General features: G+C 42.9%; 1 protein-coding gene across 1 annotated transcript in view; it reads left to right on the forward strand.

The window, feature by feature from the left end:
• The window catches only part of HSD17B4 (hydroxysteroid 17-beta dehydrogenase 4), a 397,700-nt gene that overhangs the window by 92,131 nt on the left and 283,119 nt on the right, over positions 1–22,450 (forward strand). The window contains exon 5 of the mRNA XM_073554879.1: positions 1,945–1,966. Coding sequence (XP_073410980.1) covers positions 1,945–1,966 — 22 coding nt within the window. The remainder of the gene's footprint in view (positions 1–1,944; positions 1,967–22,450) is intronic.

Here is a 22,450-nt window from a genome sequence, read left to right on the forward strand (position 1 = left end):
ATCCCTATCCTGGTATGTTTGGTCCCCTCATCCCCCAATCCTGGTATGCATGGCCCCCTTACCCCCTATCCTGGTATGTATGGTCCCCTCACCCCCTATCCTGGTATGCATAGTCCTCTCATCCCCCAATCCTGTATGCATGGTCCTCTCACCCCCCAATCCTGTATGCATGGTCCTCTCACCCCCCAATCCTGGTATGCATGGTACTCCCTCATCCCCCAATCCTGGTATGCATGGTACCCCTCATCCCCCAATCCTGGTATGCATGGTACCCCTCATCCCCCAATCCTGGTATGCATGGTACCCCTCATCCCCCAATCCTGGTATGCATGGTACCCCTCATCCCCCAATCCTGGTATGCATGGTACCCCTCATCCCCCAATCCTGGTATGCATGGTACCCCTCATCCCCCAATCCTGGTATGCATGGTACCCCTCATCCCCCAATCCTGGTATGCATGGTACCCCTCATCCCCCAATCCTGGTATGCATGGTCCTCTCACCCCCCCCAATCCTGGTATGCATGGCACCCCATTCTTCATCCTGGTATGCATGGTCCCCTCACCCCCCTTTTCGTGGTATGCATGGCCCCCTCATCCCCCAATCCTGGTATACATGGTCCTCTCACCCCCCTATCCTGTTATGCATAGTCCTCTGTCCTCTCACCCCCCCCTATCCTGGTATGCATGGTCCTCTCACCCCCCTATCCTGGTATGCATGGTCCTCTCACCCTCTATCCTGGTATGCATGGTCCCCTTACCCCTTATCCTGGTATGCATGGTACTCCCTCATCCCTATCCTGGTATGTATGACCCCCTATGCTGGTATGCATGGTACCCCTCATCCCCCAATCCTGTTATGGATGGTACCCCTCATCCCTCAATCCTCGTATGCATGGTACCCTTCATCCCCCAATCCTGTTATGCATGGTACCCCTCATCCCCCAATCCTGGTATGCATGGTACCCCTCATCCCCCAATCCTGTTATGCATGGTACCCCTCATCCCCCAATCCTGGTATGCATGGTACCCCTCATCCCCCTATCCTGGTATGCATAGTATCCTTCATACCCCAATCCTGGTATGCATGGTACTCCCTCATACCCCAATCCTGGTATGCATGGTCCTCTTACCTCCCCTATCCTGGTATGCATGGTCCTGTCATGCCCCAATCCTGGTATGCATGGTACCCCTCATCCCCCAATCCTGGTAAGCATGGTCCTTTCACCTCTTCTATCCTGGTATGCATGGAACTCCCTCATCCCTATCCTGGTGTGTATGACCCCCTATCCTGGTATGCATGGTACCCCTTATCCCCCAATCCTGATATGCATGGTCCTCTCACCTCCCCTATCCTGGTATGCATGGTCCCCTCACTCCTATTAAAACTATACACATACAAAAAAAAACAACAAAAAAAACATTTATACTCAACCTTCTTTCCTGTGCTCCAGCGCTGTCACCACATTCTGCTGGAGGCCGGGGGGGGGAGTCTGGCGCCGTAGTACGCGCATGCCCATAGGGCTGTCCGGCGCCATATTGCTGAAGACACACTGCAAGTGTGTCTTCAGTAAAATGGCGCCGGACGGCGCTATGCGCATGTGCGATTCTGGCTGCACTCCCGCCCCGGTCTCCGGCCGAAGAGAAGTACCGTGGCAACGCTCCTTCCGGAAAGGTAAGCATGTAATATGGCGTCGGAGATGGCGGTATGCAGTGTGTACGGTACCGCCACCTCCGGCGCCATACACACTCCTCACCGCTGGCTGCCTCATTCTGTCTGGAGCCAGACTGCGCAGGCGCGTCGCTCTTACGCAGTCTATAAAGGCTTCGGACAGAGTGACGCTTACAGCGTTATACTTGTTCCAGTTGCCTATTTAATCTATAACTATTTCTTTTTTTTTTTTTTTTTTTTTACCCTTGTAATTTATTGTCACTTTAATTTTCAGATATTGTTATCAACAATGCAGGGTGAGTAACCTGAGTGGTGCGTTACTTGTTTTTTCAGTGTTCATTTAGGATTGTTATTTTTGACTAAATGGCTATTGCAAGTAATGTGCACCCGGCGTTCTCACTAGGCTAGCTTAGAATGGCATTGTGCATTTAAGTGGGTTAGCGCGCGCTGTTCCTGTCCCCAGCGTGCACAGATTAGCATCACATCTTGTAGCTTTGTGTCTCATCTTGTTCTTTTGTCATCTTTGTAGTGGTGTAACAGCTAATGATACAGGACAACACCTGTGCAAAACTCTGCGCCAAAAATTTTCAAAGAGCAGCGTTTCCATGCAGAGATGCCGAGCTCATTATTTTAATGTTTTGTCTTAGGGGTGCCTGGAAGGGATATGACATACATTTTCATTTTGTTTTTGTCTTGTACAATAAAAAAAATGCATTTTTACGTCCCAAACGGATATAGCAAAAGTCAGCTGAGCAAATTGCATTCCTTAATTATCGTAGAACGCTAATGAATTAGAATATTTTTTTGTTAGGACTTAGATCCATCAGCCTCTATTTTAACTACTTCTACTTAGCAGATGTCCAGTCAACGCTATAAAACTGTGCGAGAACATCTCTCTAGAGAAAGTTCCATTTACCCCACCCCGATTTCTAGGCACTCTTTTGAATTAGTTATCAATTTAGAGCAGATTTGGGGGTGGGGAGGAAGTCTGGATTTCTGTAAAGAGCGCTTGTCAGTGGGATCAACTTTCCCAAGTCGTCTAAATTATCATGCAGGTCACGGGACGCTGAATGAAATGATACCTTGATATCTGGATCTGATGTCTTATTTAAGAGAAATCTGGGTTTTTCTTAAGGGTCACCTGTCAGGAACCCCATGTCCAATCCAGCAGCATTTAGCGATGTTTGATTCAACTCTGTCCCTAACCAGCCCTGTATAACATAAAGATAAATAAATGCTTTAACCCCTTCCAGACCAATGACTCCACATAGGCATCATGAAAACTGGTGCCAGTCTGACCAGTGACGCCTATGTGGCGTCATGACTTTAAAGCCCCCCTGCGGGTCGGGTGACCGGGGTCACTGAAAGGTCACCCGACCCGCAGATACAGGGGGCTTTGTTCTTCACCACAGGGGGCGTGGCTTCGCCCCCACGTGGCTACGATAGCTCTGATTGGCTGTTTCACTTTTAACAGCCAATCAGAGCGATAGTAATATTTCATCAATGAAAATTGATGAAATATTACAATCCAGCCATGGCCGATGCTGCAGTAGCATCGGATATGGCTGGAGACCGTGATCCGCCCCCCCCCCGACTCAAGGCCCCCGATACCGACTGACGGCGGCAATGTGCCGCCGCCGTCAATCATCAGCTCCCGCCACCTTCCAACCCCCCCCCCCTCACCCACCCGGTACCTCCGATGTCCCTCTCCGGCTCCCGGTGTCCCGCGGTCCTGCGTCATGGGCGCCGCCATCTTGGAAAATTGCGGGCGCATGCGCAGTGCGCCCGCCGGCTGCAGATTCATTCATTCATTTTGATCACTGTGATAAACTCTCACAGTGATCAAAATAGAATGAAAAGTAAATAAACCCCCCATTTATCACCCCCATAGGCAGGAACAACTAATAAAATAAAGAAATTATTTTTATTTTTCCATTAGGGTTGGAAATAGGGCTAGGGTTAGGGCTAGGGTTAGGGTTGGAATTAGGGTTAGAGTGGTATTAGGGTTAGGGATAGGGTTAGGGGTGTGTTGGGGTTAGGGTTATGGTTAGGGGTGTGTTGGGGTTAGGGTTATGGTTAGGGTTGGGATTAGGGTTAGGGCTGTGGTTAGGGGTGTGTTGGGGTTAGGGTTGGAGTTAGAATTGAGGGGTTTCCTCTGTTTTGGCACATCAGGGGGTCTCCAAACGCGACATGGTGCAACCATTGATTCCAGCCAATTTTGCGTTCAAAATGTCAAGCGGTGCTCCCTCCCTTCCAAGCCCCGACGTGTGCCCAAACAGTGGTTTACCCCAACATATGGGGTATCAGCGTACTCATGAAAAATTGCACAACAACTTTGGTGGTCTAATTTCTCCTGTTACCCTTGGGAAAATAAAAAAATTGGGGGCTAAAAAATTATTTTTCTGGAAAAAAAGTGATTTATTTTCACGTCTCTGCGTTATAAACTTCTGTGAAGCACTTGGGGGTTCAAAGTGCTCACCAGACATCTAGATAAGTTCCTTGGAAGGTCTAGTTTCCAAAATGGGGTCACTTGTGGGGGGTTTCTACTGTTTAGGCACATCAGGGGCTCTGCAAACATAACGCCGACCCCAGACCTTTCCATCAAAGTCTGCATTTCAAAACGTCACTACTTCCATTCTGAGCCCTTACGTGCGCCCAAACAATGGTTCCCCCCCACACATGGGGTATCAGCGAACTCAGGACAAACTGGACAACAACTTTTGTGGTCCAATTTCTCCTGTTACCCTTGTGAAAATAAAAATTTGCGAGCTAAAAAATCATTTTTTGAGGAAAAAGATGATTTTTTATTTTCACAGCTTTGCGTTATAAACTTCTGTGAAGCACTTGGGGGTTCAAAGTGCTCACCACACATCTAGATAAGTTCCTTGGGGGGTCTAGTTTCCAAAATGGGGTCACTTGTGGGGGGGTTCCAATAGTTTAGGCACACCAGGGGCTCTGCAAATGTAACATGACGCCCGCAGACCATTCCATCAAAGTCAGCATTTCATAATGTCACTACTTCCCTTCCGAGCCCCGACGTGTGCCCAAACAGTGGTCCCCCTCTACATATGGGGTACCAGCGTACTCAGGACAAACTGGACAACAACTTTTGGGGTCCAGTTTCTCCTGGTACCCTTGTGAAAATAAAAAATTGCACACTAAAAAATATTTTTTTTTTCCTCAAAAACTTTTTATTTTTACGGCACTGCGTTATAAACTTTTGTGAAGCACTTGGGGGTTCAAAGTGCTCACTATGCATCTAGATAAGTTCCTTAGGGGGTCTAGTTTCCAAAATGTGGTCATTTGTGGGGGTGCTCCAATGTTTAGGCACACGGGCTGTCCAAACACGACATGGTGTCCGCTAACGATTAGAGGTAATTTTCATTTTAAAAAGTCAAATGGTTCTCCTTCCCTTCTGAGCTCTGCCGTGCGCCCAAACAGTGGTTCCCCCCCACATTTGGGGTACCAGTGTACACAGGACAAACTGGACAACAACTTTTGTGGTCCAATTTCTCCTGTTACCCTTGTGAAAATAAAAGATAGCGTGCTAAAAAATCATTTTTGAGGAAAAAAAAATAATTTTTTATTTTCACTTCTTTGCATTATAAACTTCTGTGAAGCACCTGGGGGTTAAAAGTGCTCACTACACATCTAGATAAGTTCCATAAGGGGTCTAGTTTCCAAAATGGTGTCACTTGTGGGGGTTTTTCACTGTTTAGGCACACAGGGGCTCTCCAAACGCGACATGGTGTCCGATAACGATTGGAGCTAATTTTCCATTCAAAAAGTCAAATGGCGCTCCTTCCCTTCCGGACCCTGCCGTGCGCCCAAACAGTGGTTTATGACCACATATGAGGTATCGGTGTACTCAGGAGAAATTGCCCAACAAATTTTAGCATCCATGTTATCCTGTTGCCCATGCGAAAATGAAAAAACTGAGGCTAAAAGAAAATTTTTGTGAAAAACAACTACTTTTTTTTTTAACCGATCAATTTGTGAAGCACCTGGGGGTTCAAACTGATCACTATGCTTGTAGATAAGTTCCTGGGGGTCTAGTTTCCAAAATGGGGTCACTTGTGGGGGGGCTCCAGTGTTTAGGCACACAGGGGCTCTCCAAACGTGACATGGCAACCGCTAAATATTACAGCATGTTTTCCATTCAAAAAGTCAAATGGCGCTCCTTCCCTTCTGAGCCCTGCCATGTACCCAAACAGTGGCTTATGACCACATATGAGGTATCGGTGTACTCAGGAGAAATTGCCCAACAAATTTTAGGATCCATTTTATTCTGTTGCCCATGTGAAAATGAAAAAATTGATGTTAAAAGAAAATTTTTGTTGGAAAAATTAAAATGTCAATTTTTTCTTTCCAGTTGCTTTAGTTCCTGTGAAACACCTGAAGGGTTGTTAATCTTCTTGAATGTAGTTTTGAGTAGCTTGATGGGTGCAGTTTTTAGAATGGTGTCACTTTTAGGTATTTTCTGCCATAAAGACCCCTCAAAGTGACTTCAAATGTGAGGTGGTCCCTAAAAAAATGGTTTTGTAAATTTTGTTGTAAAAATGAGAAATCACTGGTCAACTTTTAACCCTTATAACTTCCTAACAAAAAAAAAAATTTGTTTCCAAAATTGTGCTGATGTAAAGTAGACATGTGGGAAATGTTATTTAGTAACCACTTTGTGTCACATAACTCTCTAGTTTAACAGAATAAAAATTCAAAATTTGAAAATTGCGAAATTTTCTAAATTTTTGCCAAATTTCTGATTTTTTCACAATAAACGCAAAAATTATTGACCTAAATTTACCACTAACATGAAGCCCAATATGTCACGAAAAAACAATCTCAGAATCGCTAGGATCCGTTGAAGCGTTCCTGAGTTATTACCTCATAAAGGGACACTGGTCAGAATTGCAAAAAATGGCCTGGTCATTAAGGTCAAAATAGGCTTGGTCATGAAGGGGTTAAAAAATAATTTATAACTTCCACTTTTCCTGTGCTAATGAGGGATCTGACTAGTCAATGGGGCATTAGTTCCCAAAACTAGTCAGCCCTTTTTCCATGTTGTCACGCTCTTGTGGGTGTGATAACATCATTTGCGCAAGTGGCGTCATCACCGCATGCATCCAGCTTCAGAGGCGCACTGCGCAAGACCAGAAGTTCAGAAGATGGCTTCCAGTAATGCACAGTGCAGGCCTCTTAAGCTGGGAAGCGTACACCTGGCTTTAGAGACGCGGCAACACTGCCAAAATGAGCTGTGCGCATACGCTAGATTTGCGTAAGTGGTGATAAACTGCTTATGCAATTAGAAGGAGGGCTGACTGATCTGGGAAACGAACCATTGACTAGACCAGGGTTCCCCAACTCCAGTCCTCAAGGCCCACCAACAGGTCATGTTTTCAGGATTTCCTTTGTATTGCACAGGTGAAGCAATTATCACCTGAGCAATTCAAAGGAAATCCTGGAAACATAATCTGTTGGTCGGCCTTGAGGACTGGAGTTGGGGAACCCTTGACTAGACAAAGCCCTTATTAGCATAGGAAAAGCAGAAGTTATAAATGATTGATTTTTTTAAAAACCTTTAACTGAGTCATGTTATACAGGGCTGGCTAGTGAGAGAGTTTAATCACACATAGTTGAAAGCTGCTGGATTGGAGGCCATGGGGGACTTGACAGGTTCCCTTTCATATGCAAATAAACTGTTAAGATCCGTGGGCCGGACACTGATCTGCATGACAATCTGCCCCCAAAAGCTTATTATAAATAAAAGAAGTGGTTACTAGTGTGAGACATGTAGATCAGGAGAGCAGACTGTCAGTCATCACATTGGTAACGCTCACAGCAATTGTTTATAATAACCTCTAGAGGCAGATTCTCAGGGAAAGCTGTTTCCGACCCAAAGATCTTAACAGCTCATTAATAGATTAAGAAAAAATTGATTTATCTGGAATAAGACATCGAATCCCAGATGTCAAGGTTTAATTTTTTCCCTAGACCCATGTCAGCACACTTTTTGCCCACTAAGAACAAGAAACCTACTGAAATGAAAGGGCGGCACCTCTCCCCCACTTCAATTGGTTTCCTGTCCTTGATGTGAACTTACTGCAGAAAGTGAGCAGTGAAGAGAGAAGGAAGAAAAGCTCCTGTGCAGACCTGTCCTGGCATTCAGAAGAGCAGACTACATGCTTGTTGCGCTGGCCTTCAGGTCTGCTGATCCATGGAGGGCTCAGTCATATGCCAGGTGATGGGTCAAGATGCCTTACATGTCTCCAGTCGCCATATCACACCAGTCTGTGAGGGCATGTTGAATTCGGCGGGGGCAGGCATAAAGTGACGGCGTGCTCCATTGAAGTCACTGGCGCAAGTCAAGCTTGGATTAGGCGTGCCAGAGTGATGTCAGATTGGGCGTCACAGGAAAGATGGCAGCACGGTACGCTAGCATCGCTGACCGGAGCATGCTGGGAGATTGCACGTCCTAGTAGGCTCTCATAGTAGAGGCAGCTGACCAGAAGGAGAACCGGGGGAGGCTGATCAGGAAGGAGGCACTGTAGGTCACACATAAATTGGGAACAGACCACACATAGAGCTCTCACGCTCCTGCTCTCCTCCCTGATGCATCATGGAGGATCAGCAGCAGCCCTCATCAGTGGCAGCGTGTACACAGCAAAGGGGGCAGCTGTCCCAGTCAGAGGAGAAGGGTGTCTTGGGACTCCTCGGTATCCAAAGAGGTTATTTCATGTATTTCAGAACAGCTTTCGAATCTAGTACCCTTAAAGTGACAACGGGGTGGTGAGTGATAGAGATGCATGTCATGATTTTAATAGACATCTTTTTTTTTTTTAATCAATAGGGATGGCCTAAAACAGCTAGAGCCAAGAGTAACATCAGGGAGTGTGCGATATGTAAAGTCAGGTGACTGTCAGAAAAGTCTCTGTTCAGCATGTATTCGGAAGACAAATAGTGAGGAGACTCCTGACTTCACTTCCAACCTTAGATCTGTCATCGGGTGGAAGGCTCCCTAAAATCCCTTTTGAAAAAAGGGTAAAGGAAATCTATGGAAGTTTCTTCTGAATCTGAAGTTTCCCTATTATCATAGAATCATAGAATGTTGGAATGGACCTCAAGGGTCATCATGTCCATCCTCCTGCCCAATGCAGCGCAGGATTCACTAAACCATCTCAAACACATGTCTGTACATCCTATGAAGACTTCCATAGAAGGGGACTCGCCACCTCTCTTGGCAGCCTATTCCACTCATTGATCACCCTCACTTTCAAAAAGTTTTTTTTATTATCTAATCTGTATCTTCACCCTTTCAGTTCCATTTCATTCCTTCTCATGTTTCCATGTTCAAGTGAGAATAAGGATGATCCCTCTACACTGTGACATCCCTTCAAATATTTGTAGACTGCTATTAAGTTTCCTCTTAGCCTTTTTTTTTTTTTGCAAGCTGAACATTCCCAGATCCTTTAATTGTTCCTCGTAGGACATACTTTGCAGCCTGCTCACCATCCTGGTAGCACTTCTCTGAACTTGCTACATGCCCTAGACTTTATGCTTCTCTTAATACATCCTAGAACTGTTTGCCTTTTTTGCTGCTGCATGACACTGACTCATGTGCAGTCTGTGATCTATTAGTATACTCAATTCTTTTTCACACCTGCTGTTCTGTTGCTTAATTCTATTCTTCCCATTCTGTTGATGTAATTTTTGTTTTTTTGCCCAGATGTAGACTTTTGCATTTCTCCCTGTTAACCCCTTTCCGACATCAAACGTAATAGTACGCCATTGTCAGACACCCTCCCTTCGATGTGGGCTTAGGTGCTGAGCCCACAACTTTTCCGGCATATGTCAGCTGTTTTGAGGCTTGTCTCTGTGCTGTTTTGTGTATTGTAGGCGAGATACTTTGTTGCATTTGCACAGTAATGGCTTTCTTCTTGACCATGCAGCCCATTTTTCTTAAAGTGCCTCCTTATTGTGCAGTTTGAAACAGCCACACCGCTAGTTTTCAGAGAGTTCAGTATTTCAGCTGATGTTATTTGTGGGTTTTTCTTTGTATCGTAAAAAATTTTCCTGGCAGTTGTGGATGAAATTTTTGTTGGTCCACCTGACCATGGAGCCCCTGATTTTCCATTTGTTAATCGCAGTTAGAACGCTGCTGACTGGCATTATCAATTCCTTGGATATCTTTTTGTATCCCTTTCCTGTTTTATACAGTTCATTTAACTTTTCTCGTAGGTCCGTTGACAATTGTTTTGCTTTCCCATGACTCACAATCCAGAAACGGCAGTGGCTGGATGAAAGATGCAAGAGTCTGTCTGGATCCCAGAAATTCACTCAGCATTTATACACACACACTGATTACAATCAAACAGGTCACAGGTGAGGATGTTACCTTCAGTATCCATTCAAACCCATTTGTGTCCACTTCTGTGCATATTATCAGGCCAAAATCACTAGGGGGTATAAACTTTTGATCAAGGTTATTTAGATGTTTTGGGTTGTCATTATGATTTAAAAAGAGAAAACTCAATAGTTTGACAATAAATGGCTTCACCCAACCACTAACCATGAGTGGAGAAAAAGTTTTGGTGGTATTCATATTCTCTGAGAAAAGGCCAAGAAAGCAAAAATTCTGCCGGGGTATGTAAACTTTTGAGCACAACTGTAACTACCTTGTGTTGTGTATGACCTGTGACATGAAGCTGTCTTCCACAACCTCACCTTTGCAGAAGAGTTTGGTTGTTCCTCACTTAGCTTGAAGCCTCCAAAATAGCTGTGCCTGTTACAGTTAATGACTGTTTCAATCTACATATGAATGAATTATGCATATTATCACCTGTTTGGTGTAATTAGTTACTCATCTATCTGACTATAATCCTATAAAATCCCTGACTTTGTGCAAGTGTACCTCGAAGAGTTGAAACTGTTTTGAAGGGAAAGGGCAGACAAGTTTTGATTTGGGTTTCTCTTTTGTTCATTCACTCTAAATTTTAAATGTTAATTGATAAAAATACGCTATTTTTTAAATATTCTCACTTTGCAGCATTTTTTCAACACTTACCTAAAACTAATAATCTCACTTTGCAGCATTTTTTCAACACTTGCTTAAAACTTTTGCACTGTACTGTATAACTGGAAACAAGGAGGGAGCAATGTACATGATTCATTTGTTGCAATGAGAAATCGCTTTTTCAAGAATATAGCTGTATAGTTGCTTGAAAACCTCTGTGACAAATTAACCCCTGTTCCAACTGCAAGAAGTAGAACAAGTCAGGAGCATATTGGGCTGACATTTTAAATAAAATACCACACAGTGACAGAGCGTGAAGAGTTTTAAGACTCTGCTAAACCTCATCTCTTTTTACTCTCCCTGACAATGACTCCGATCAAGAAGATGGCCTTAGCCCCCTGTCTTCTATCTCTATTACTATTCTCATGTTTTGAGGACAGCTGCAGGCACAGATTAATTTAGAAATGTAACAACCTCTTCTATTCACCATACAAATCAGGTCGTGTGTGTGCCCATTCAAAGTACCATAACAAATAAAATCGAGAGAAACGCCCTTTAGATCTGCTGTTGTAAGGGCCTTTAGATTCATAAACTTGCTGTTTTTAAAAGCAAAAAAAAAAAAAATTATAAGAATAAAATATTTTACTTTTTTTTCTCCCATGAAATTTTCCATTTTTTTTCGCACTTCTTTATTTTCTTCCCCTTTTTCCAAGAGCCATAACTTTTTTTGTGTTTCCACTAACATCCATATGAAGGCACTTTTTTTTTGCGGAACAAGTTGCAGTTTTGAATGACACCATTCATTTTACCATGCAAGATTACGCCATTGATTTTTTTTTTTTTTGCGGGAGGGTTCTTTTTATGGTGTTCCTTGAGCACTAAAATTTAAAAGACAAGATAATTCTGATGTCAAAAAGATTGCAGTGGTTCCAAACACGTAAAAGATTTTGTGTGTTCTGTTTTTTGCGAATGAAATTGTGAAACTGAGAACATTTTTTCCCTGCTGATTGAGCTGTGTAAAGCCTTTTTTTAAGTAATGAGCTGACTTTTTTATTGATCCCTTTTTTGAATACACTGGAGAAAGGTTCAGTGTCCATAGATGTAATAAAATGGGTCCATTATCAAAATCTTGAGAGGCAATGTGTCACCATCATGTTGAGGATTGAAGTATGGTTTTATCATAACTTGGAATGGTAACGAGTTAGAACTCGAAACATCTGACCCCCGATTACACTGAGAACAGTCAGAAAGTCTGGACTCGTGTATACAAGTGGTTGGGAGTCGACAAATTTATTGCCTGCTGAGATAATTCTTCCTATGGTCAAAAGAACTATAAGCAGAGTCTCACACCCTTTGGAGCAAGATTTCAGTTTTGACTATTGTGGGTTTTTTTTTTTTAGACAGGTGTATGTCCTATAGTTATGGGAGACATACCTGTAGTCATGGGAGACATACCTGTATAGAATCATAGTATTGTAGAGTTGGAAGGGACCTCCTGGGCCATCTGGTCCAACCCCCTGCTCAAACCAGTATTCGCTTAATCATCCCAGACAGATGTCTGCTCAGCCTCTGTTTGAAGACTTCTATTGAAGGAGAGCTCACCACCTCCCGTGGCAGCCTGTTCCACTCATTGATCACTCTAACTGTCAAAAAGTTTTTTCTATTATCTAATCTGTGTCTCCTCCCATTCAGTTTAATCCCATTGCTTCTAGTCTTTCCTTGTGCAAATGAGAATAACGATGATCCTTCTACAATGTGACAGCCCTTTAGATATTTGTAGACAGTTATTAAGTCTCCTCCCAGTCTTCTCTTTTGCAAGCTAAACATTCTCAAATCCTGCAACCTTTCCTCATGAGACAGGGTTTGCAGACCGGTCACCATTCTGGTCGCTCTTTTCTGAACTTGCTCCAGTTTGTTGATGTCTTTTTTTAAAATGTGGTGCCCAAAACTGGACACAGTATTCCAGATGAGGTCTGACCAAAGAGGAGTAGAGGGCAATAATGACTTCACGTGATCTAGACTGTATGCTTCTGTTAATACATCCTAGAATTGCATTTGCCTTTTTTGCTGCTGCATCACACTGTTGACTCATATTCAGTCTGTGATCTATTAGTATACCCAAGTCTTTTTCACATGTGCTGTTGCTTAGCCCTATTCCTCCCATTCTGTATATGCTTTTTTCATTTTTATTGCCCAGATGTAGTACTTTGCATTTTTCCCTGTTAAAAACCATTCTGTTAGTTGCTGCCCACTGCTCCAGTTTATTTATATCTTTTGAATCTTCTCTCTCTCTTCTCTAGTATTAGCTATCCCTCCTAGCTTTGTGTCATCAGCAAATTTAATCAGTTTACCCTCAATTCCTTCTTCTAAATTGTTGATAAAGATGTTGAACAATACAGGGCCCAGGACAGAGCCCTGTGGTACCCCACTTGAGACATTCTTTCAACTGGACGTGCAGTTTACGACCACTCTTTGGGTCCGATCACTAAGCCAGTTATGGATCCACCTAACAGTTGCCTTGTCCATTCCATACTTAGTCATTTTTTCAATAAGGATTGTGTGAGTTACTTTGTCAAATGCTTTGCTGAAGTCAAGATATACTATACCTACAGCATTTCCCTGATCCACCCAATCAGTGATTCTGTGATAGAAGGAAATTAAGTTAGTCTGACATGACTTATTAGTTACAAACCCATGCTGACTCTGTTTAATCACTTCATTCTTATCCAGGTATTGACATACATGTTGTTTAATAATTTGTTCCAAGATCTTTCCTGGTATAGAAGTCAGACTCACCGGCCTATAGTTGTCTGGGTCCACCTTCTTCCCCTTTTTGAAGATAGGAACAACATTTGCTCTTCTCCAGTCTTCTGGGACTTCTCCTGTTCTCCACGAATTTTCAAAGATTATGGAGAGCGGTTCAAAAATTTCTTCTGCTATCTCCTTCAGTACTCTGGGGTGTAATTCATCTGGACCTGGAGACTTGAATTCATTTAGGTTAGCTAAATGTTTCATCACTATATTTCTGTTTATAGATATACTGGATTCTTGTATTCCCTTAATAGGACAGTGAAGAATAGTTGATGTTACATTTCCTTTCTGAGAGAAAACAGATGCAAAATAGGACTTTAAAAGTTCGGCCTTCTCAACATCCTGTCTTACCGTTTCATCCTGTAAAAATCCTATAGCATCTTTGACTTTTCTTTTACTTTTGACATATCACCAAAATCCTTTATTATTGCTTTTGACATCTCTTGCCTCAATTCATTGTCAGCTTTAGCTAATCTGATTTGTGCCCTGCAGGTTCTGCAGACAGCATTATATTCTTCTTTAGATATGCCTCCCTCTTTCCATTTTATAAACATTTCTTTCTTCCTTTATAGCATGTGCTTAAGTTCTGTGTTCATTCATCCTGGTTTCCTTAAACACTTCCTATTCTTCCCTCTTTTCGTAATTGTTAACAATTGTGTTTTGAGTATTTCATTTTTCAAGATTTCCTATCCTTCCTGGACAGTTTTTCCTTAAGGATATCCAGCCATTGGATCCCTCCAATTCTCTTTCTGAATCCCTTAAAATCTGCTTTTCTGAAATCTAACCTTGATGTCTGAGTCTTCACAGGTCTTCCTCCTCTAGTTATCCAAAATTCTAAAATAGCATGGTCGCTACCTCCTAGGGTCCTAGCCACTTTTACCTCCTCAACCATTTCCTCCCTGTTTATAAGGATTAGATCCAAGGTAGCAGTTCCCCTTGTTTTCTCCCCTACCTTTTGGAACATAAAGTTGTCAGCAAGAGAGGATAAGAATTTCCTTGACCTGTTAGTTTTGCCTGAGAGAGATTCCCAACAAATGTCTGGATAGTTGAAATCTCCCATGACAACTCTGTCATATTTTTTGGAGAACTTGGCCATTTGATGCATAAAGAGTTCATCCATATCTTCAGCTTGCACAGGCGGCCTGTAGTAAATGCCTACAATGGTGTCCTTTCCATTGTTCTGTCCTTCTATTCTTACCCAAACAGTTTCCACAGAACTCCCAGTCTCTGAAGCTTCAATATCTGTGCAGATATACGCGTTTCTAACATACAATGCGACACCACCTCCTCGTTTATCAATTCTTTTTCTAGCAAATAAGTTGTATCCTTCTAGCCTTGTATTCCAATCATGTGTATTGTCCCACCAAGTTTCAGTGATTCCAATGACATCATATTTCTTTTCCTGCTTTAGTAGTTCCAATTCTCCTTGTTTGTTGCCCATGCTTTGTGCATTAGTATAGAAACATTTTAGTTTGTGATTGGTTTCTCTTTCTCCAATATTTTTATTATTTAGATTTTTTTGTCTTTGTTCTTTATAGTCATGGGAGACATACCTGTAGTTATGGGAGACATATTTTTGGTGTGGTGACGTAGTGCCGAACATACGCATAAAATTAATTATATATATAATTATTTAATGAATTGGAATCAGATGTGTACATAGGGAAGTGCACAATAACACTGTTACCAAGGTTTTGTCCCTTGGATAATTTTGAGTGTTCCTGATAGATTTTTTTCACGCTGATTAAGAAATGACTTCAGATTTTTCCTATCACGTAAGGTTTTTGAGAAATAATACGAAAAATTATAATATTCTGTTATAATTCTGTTATATAACTGGAACATGTGGTGATCTAAAAGTTGTTGCACTTCTTCTTGGACTGCAGCTTGGCTATACCAAGTATTGTTTTATTTGTGAGTGGGACAGTCGTGCATGAGAAATACACTATTTCAGAAAGGACTAGCCACTCCGCGAAAACCTGGTTGCTGGACAGAAGAATGTTAAACATAATCCTCTCATTGATCCAGCAAATATATTTCTCCTTCCTTTGCATATTAAACTTGGGCTTATGAAGTATCTTGTCAACGCAATGAACAAAGAATCGGAAGCATTTTCTTACTTGCGACAGAAATTTCCAAGTATATGTGTTTCAAAGATTAAAGAAGGTATTTTTATTGGCCCACAGATCAGAGATATAATGAATGACAGTAGCTTTGACGGTCTTTTGCAAGGTGCTGAACAAGTGGCATGGAGAGCCTTTAAAGATGTGACCTTCAACTTCCTTGGCAACAGCAAGACACCGAACTTTGAACAACTCGTGAACAACATGCTCACAGCATATCATTTGATGAAATGCAATATGCCACTAAAAATGCATTTTCTACATTCTCACTTTGACTTTTTTCAAGCCAATCTTGGTGCCGTTAGCGATGAACACGGTGAAAGATTTCACCAAGACATTGCGCTGATGGAGAAAAGGTACCAGGGAAAGTGGAGTACGTCAATGCTGGCTGACTACTGCTGGAATCTTAGTCGAGAAGCATCTGACATGGATTATAAGCGAAAGTCGTCTGCAAAACACTTTTGATCAATTGCGTTTGCTACTGACATTGATGCACATGTATGTAGTGTCTTGGACGTCAATGTAGACTATAAACTGTTGTTTCTTAACCCCTTACTGGCCCTGGACTGGAGAGTACATCCAGGGCCAGAATCCCCCGCTTTGATGAGGGCTCCGGCGCTATAGTCCCATCTGGCGATGCCTGCTACCATGACAGTGATTGACACATTAGCCAATGATGGGACAGTAGTAGTCCCATCATCCGGCTAATGTGTTAAATGTTAAAAAAAAAATACTACATACATACTACATACATACTACATACATACTACATATATACTACATGCATGCTACATACATACTACATGCTACATACATAGTACATATATACTACATGCATGCTACATACATACTACATGCTACATACATACTACATATATACTACATGCATGCTACATACATACTACATGCTACATACATACTACATATATACTACATACATACTACATACATGCTACATACATGCTACATACATACTGCATGCTACATACATACTACATACATACTACATACATACTACATACATACTACATGCATGCTACATGCATACTACATACATACTACATGCATGCTACATACATGCTACATGCATGCTACATGCATGCTACATGCATGCTACATACATACTACATGCTACATACATACTACATACATACTACATACATACTACATACATACTACATACATACTACATACATACTACATGCTACATACATACTACATATATACTACATGCATGCTACATACATACTACATGCATGCTACATGCATGCTACATACATACTACATGCTACATACATACCACATACATACCACATATATACTACATACATACTACATGCATGCTACATACATGCTACATGCATGCTACATGCATGCTACATGCATGCTACATACATACTACATGCTACATACATACTACATACATACTACATACATGCTACATGCTACATACATACTACATATATACTACATGCATGCTACATACATACTGCATGCTACATGCATGCTACATACATACTACATGCATACTACATGCTACATACATACCACATATATACTACATACATACAATACATTCATACAATACATACATAGACATACAGTACATATAATATAGAGTAACATACTTACCAATACTTGTCACATTGTTCCCCGAAACCATTGTCTTTTCCGGAATAAATATTAACATAACAAACCACAAAAATACTCACCCACGATCCGAAGCAGTCCACGAGTGTGTCCCACGACGATCTTGGGTAGAGAACTGCAGCATCAGATGATGCTGCCGTTCTCTACGGGCTGCAGGAATCCAATGACGGAAGGTAGGTATCCTTCCGCACTGTATTCCTCCGCCACTTAAAAAAAAAAAAAAAAGTCCCTAGTCTCACTTTATGCCATTGCTGTGTGGGAAATTCCCACGCAGCAATGGCATAAAGTGAGACTAGGGACTTTTTTTTTTTTTAAGTGGCGGAGGAATACAGTGCGGAAGGATACCTACCTTCCGTCATTGGATTCCTGCAGCCCGTAGAGAACGGCAGCATCATCTGATGCTGCAGTTCTCTACCCAAGATCGTCGTGGGACACACTCGTGGACTGCTTCAGATCGTGGGTGAGTATTTTTGTGGTTTGTTATGTTAATATTTATTCCGGAAAAGACAATGGCTTCGGGGAACAATGTGACAAGTATTGGTAAGTATGTTACTCTATGTTATATGTACTGTATGTCTATGTATGTATTGTATGAATGTATTGTATGTATGTAGTATATATGTGGTATGTATGTAGCATGTAGTATGTATGTAGTATGTATGTAGCATGCATGTAGCATGCATGTAGCATGCAGTATGTATGTAGCATGCATGTAGCATGTATGTGGTATGTATGTAGCATGTAGTATGTATGTAGCATGCATGTAGTATATATGTAGTATGTATGTAGCATGTAGTATGTATGTAGTATGTATGTGGTATGTATGTAGCATGTAGTATGTATGTAGCATGCATGTAGCATGCATGTAGTATGTATGTAGTATGTATGTAGCATGCAGTATGTATGTAGCATGCATGTAGCATGCATGTAGTATGTATGTAGTATGTATGTAGCATGCAGTATGTATGTAGCATGTATGTAGCATGTATGTAGCATGTATGTAGCATGTATGTAGTATGTATGTAGCATGTAGTATGTATGTAGCATGTAGTATGTATGTAGCATGCATGTAGTATATATGTAGTATGTATGTAGCATGTAGTATGTATGTAGCATGTAGTATGTATGTAGCATGTAGTATGTATGTAGCATGCATGTAGTATGTATGTAGTATTTTTTTTTTTTTTTTTAACATTTAACACATTAGCCGGATGATGGGACTACTACTGTCCCATCATTGGCTAATGTGTCAATCACTGTCATGGTAGCAGGCATCGCCCGATGGGACTTGTAGTCCCATCGGACGATGCCTGCACAGACCCCCGAAGCCTGCACAGACCCCCGAAGCCGGCACAGCCCCCCCGGCAGGCCGGCACAGCCCCCCGGAGCCTGCACAGACCACCGGCAGGCCGGCACAGCCCCCCGGCAGGCCGGCACAGCCCACCGGAGCCTGCACAGACCACCGGCAGGCCGGCATAGCCCCCCGGCAGGCCGGCACAGACCACCGGAGCCTGCACAGACCCCCTGGCAGGCCGGCACAGCCCCCCGAAAGGCCCGTACAGACCCCAGAGAGGCTGTACAAGGCAAAAACAGGGTTTTTCTTATTCCAATACCGGAAGTCCCATAGACTTGAATGGGACTTCCGGTATCGGAATCGGCGATACCGATACTTTTTTTTAAAGATCGGCCGATCCATTCCGATCCGATACTTTGAAGTATCGGACGGTATCGCTCAACTCTAATCATCAGTCAATTGCGTGATTGTCATGACAATGAAAGGCAGCAGAGTGCTGGTTCGTGACAAATTTGGTGGCAGCGATATGATATCTGCGCAATCCCCTGGCTGTTTCCTGACAACATGGTGGCATCGTTAGGATATCCGCATGGTTCCCTAACACTGTGTTAATACAGACATGGTTATACCCAATATGTCTTTTTTTAAATTTGATTTCTGTTTTATTTTTGGGGAGAGGGTTGGGCGGGTGGTGATCCAATATTTTTAGATTATCTTTTTTTTTTTTTAAATAAACATTCATGCGTTTGATTGTGCTGTGCTCTGACAAGTGTGGGGATTTAGCATGGGCGGCTCCTTTACTGATTTTATTAACAATAAATTAATTGCAAGCAGCCCTGCACTGCATTACAGAGGTTAGTCATACTATTTGCTCACTTTACCGGTCCAAAGCACCACACACATTACTATTTAATATAATATATTTATATTTATTTAAAGGAGCCCTCCCATTAATAATTTGTTCATTAAATCTGTGTGTGTTAGGCCGGTTTCACATTTGCGCGTTATGGCGCAGCGACGGCCTGCGCACGGCCGCCGCTAAGCTCTGTGCCCGCCCCATCCGGTCATCGCCGCCTACTAGCGCACATGGACACTTGCGATCTGCGCACCCTATCTTTAGCATAGGGTGCGCAGATCGTGCGCTGGCCGTGCGCTGCGCACTTTTGAAGGTGCGCAGTGTGCGCCGAAATGCAACATCCTGCGTTCGGCGCACACGGGCGAACCTTCAAAAGTACGCAGTGCACGGCAAAATCCTGCTAGCGCACGGCCAGCACACGATCTGCGCACCCTATGCTAAAGATAGGGTGAACAGATCGCAAGCGTCCATGTGCGCTAGTAGGCAGCGATGACCGGATGGGGCGGGCACGGAGCCGGCAGGGGGCGGGGCTTAGGAGGCGGCCGTGCGCAGGCTGTCGCTGCGCCATAAAGCGCAAATGTGAAACCGGCCTTAGTTAATATACTCCCTTGCTTCTGCTTTTTCTCCAGAATCCAGTGCCGTTCTGCTCCTCTTCTCAGTGACATCACCGCTCTTCAGACTACTCTGCGTCACTCTGAGCTCTGTGTGACCCGGAAGTGACTTTTATGATGCTCTGTAGGCTTACATTGTAAGAGAGACTTCCTGCTCATGTATGGAGCATAGTGAGTTCGATAGTCTGAGTGGTCGTGTCACTGAGAAGAGGAGTGGAACGGCGTTGGATCCCAGAGAAAACGGCGGTAGATGAGTATATTCATACACTACACTACACAATTATATGCACATACAGACAGAATGAATGAAAGAAAATATTAAATATTCATGAGGGCTTGTTTAGTTGTCACTCTTCAGTTCTGTTAGCTTGTACACATTGATATGGCTGGTAGTTTATATCATTGCGTAGTCTCTATGATAACTGAGACAGAATGCCATATTAGGAGTTGACATGGTGGGGAAGGGGACCAGAACTGAGGGCACTGAGTTAGGCCTATGATGTAGGTCTGGGTCCATTTTCAACTAGTGTGTAAGGCCTCAACCACATGATCCCACTTGTACACATGGCCCATTTCACCCTCCGGTGCCTAACCTTATCAGCCAAACTTGATTGTATAGAAGGCCTTCATGGATTTGCTGTAGGATTGTGCTTGGTATTTGAGTTTCCTGAAGACTCTGTGTAACAAAGTGAGACAGAACACAGAAGTAGATGGCAATTTTGCTGCTAACGGATATATTGTAGGTTTCAAAACAGCAACGCAGACTGTGATCTTTTCAGAAATCCATGTATGATGTCTTCTGACAGTGTGGCCTTAGGCTAGGGTAGTTGTGGATGGTAATAAAGTATTATACAGTGCAGGATAAACCTGCGAGCTCACGGCACGTAGGGTGTAATGTCGCTTCAGACTACTTCTTGTAACCTCACTCCCAGCTATTCCAACACCTCATCTACCGATGCGAGCACTGATCTGCCTTTGATCTCTAGAACACAAAGCACAAATCTTGTATTACTAGGAATAGGAAAAGGCTTTTTTCTCTTTTTTTTGTGTGTAAAATCTCTCATTTCACCCCTCCTCTCTGTGCCCTTTTATCTTTTTCCCCTCAATATCCTTTAATTACGTGCATTTATTTTAAACCTAAAAGCCTTCACATTAAAAATATCTATATATTTATAAGCACACGGTACTTGTCTTTTGCAAATAGTAAAGATGCCACATTGCCCTCAACTAAAGAAAGTGGTTCTTCTCATCTTGGGGAAAGGACTGGAAGTAGAACATCAATAATGTCTGATCATTATACAGGGCAAAGCTGCTCTACTGTTTTGTAGTGCGGGTAGCATATCAGGTCCATAAGGACAACATGCCACCAGCAGAGATAACTGTAAAAGTATACTATATATTTCTTCAGGCGTGAACAGGGGTCCCGCCCACGCCTATTCATCAGGAGCCATTTTGATGACAGATGCCCTTTTTAATAAAACGAATGAGTGGTCCAGACATGACCACTGACCTTTAGACAGCACATCAATATATGGGTTTCCTTCCTGTGCACTATTTGGAAGCCACCGGGGCACAAAAATTTTAAGTTTTGCCTTGTAAAGGTCATGAATAGAGTTGAGCGATACCGTCCGATACTTCAAAGTATCGTATCGGATGGTATCGGCCGATCTTTAAAAAAAGTATCGGTATCGCCGATTCCGATACCGGAAGTCCCATTCAAGTCTATGGGACTTCCGGTATCGGAATAAGAAAAACCCTTTCCTGCCCTTGTACAGCCTCTCTGGGGTCTGTACGGGCCTTTCGGGGGGCTGTGCCGGCCTGCCAGGGGGTCTGTGCAGGCTCCGGTGGTCTGTGCCGGCCTGCCGGTGGTCTGTGCAGGCTCCGGGGGGCTGTGCCGGCCTGCCGGGGGGCTGTGCCGGCCTGCCGGTGGTCTGTGCAGGCTCCGGGGGGCTGTGCCGGCCTGCCGGGGGGCTGTGCCGGCCTGCCGGGGGGCTGTGCAGGCTCCGGGGGTCTGTGCAGGCATCGTCCGATGGGACTACAAGTCCCATCGGGCGATGCCTGCTACCATGACAGTGATTGACACATTAGCCAATGATGGGACAGTAGTAGTCCCATCATCCGGCTAATGTGTTAAATGTAAAAAAAAAAAAAAAATTACATGCTACATACATACAACATGCATACTACATACATGCTACATTCATACTACATACTACATACATGCTACATACATACTACATATATACTACATGCATGCTACATACATGCTACATACATACTACATATATACTACATGCATGCTACATACTACATGCTACATACATACTACATATATACTACATGCATGCTACATACTACATGCTACATACATACTACATATATACTACATTCATACTACATACTACATATATACTACATACATACT

The sequence above is a fragment of the Dendrobates tinctorius genome, unplaced genomic scaffold (assembly GCF_039654945.1).
Source record: "Dendrobates tinctorius isolate UK_male_01 unplaced genomic scaffold, ASM3965494v1 ptg000003l, whole genome shotgun sequence".
In the NCBI taxonomy this organism is placed as follows: Eukaryota; Metazoa; Chordata; class Amphibia; order Anura; family Dendrobatidae; genus Dendrobates; species Dendrobates tinctorius.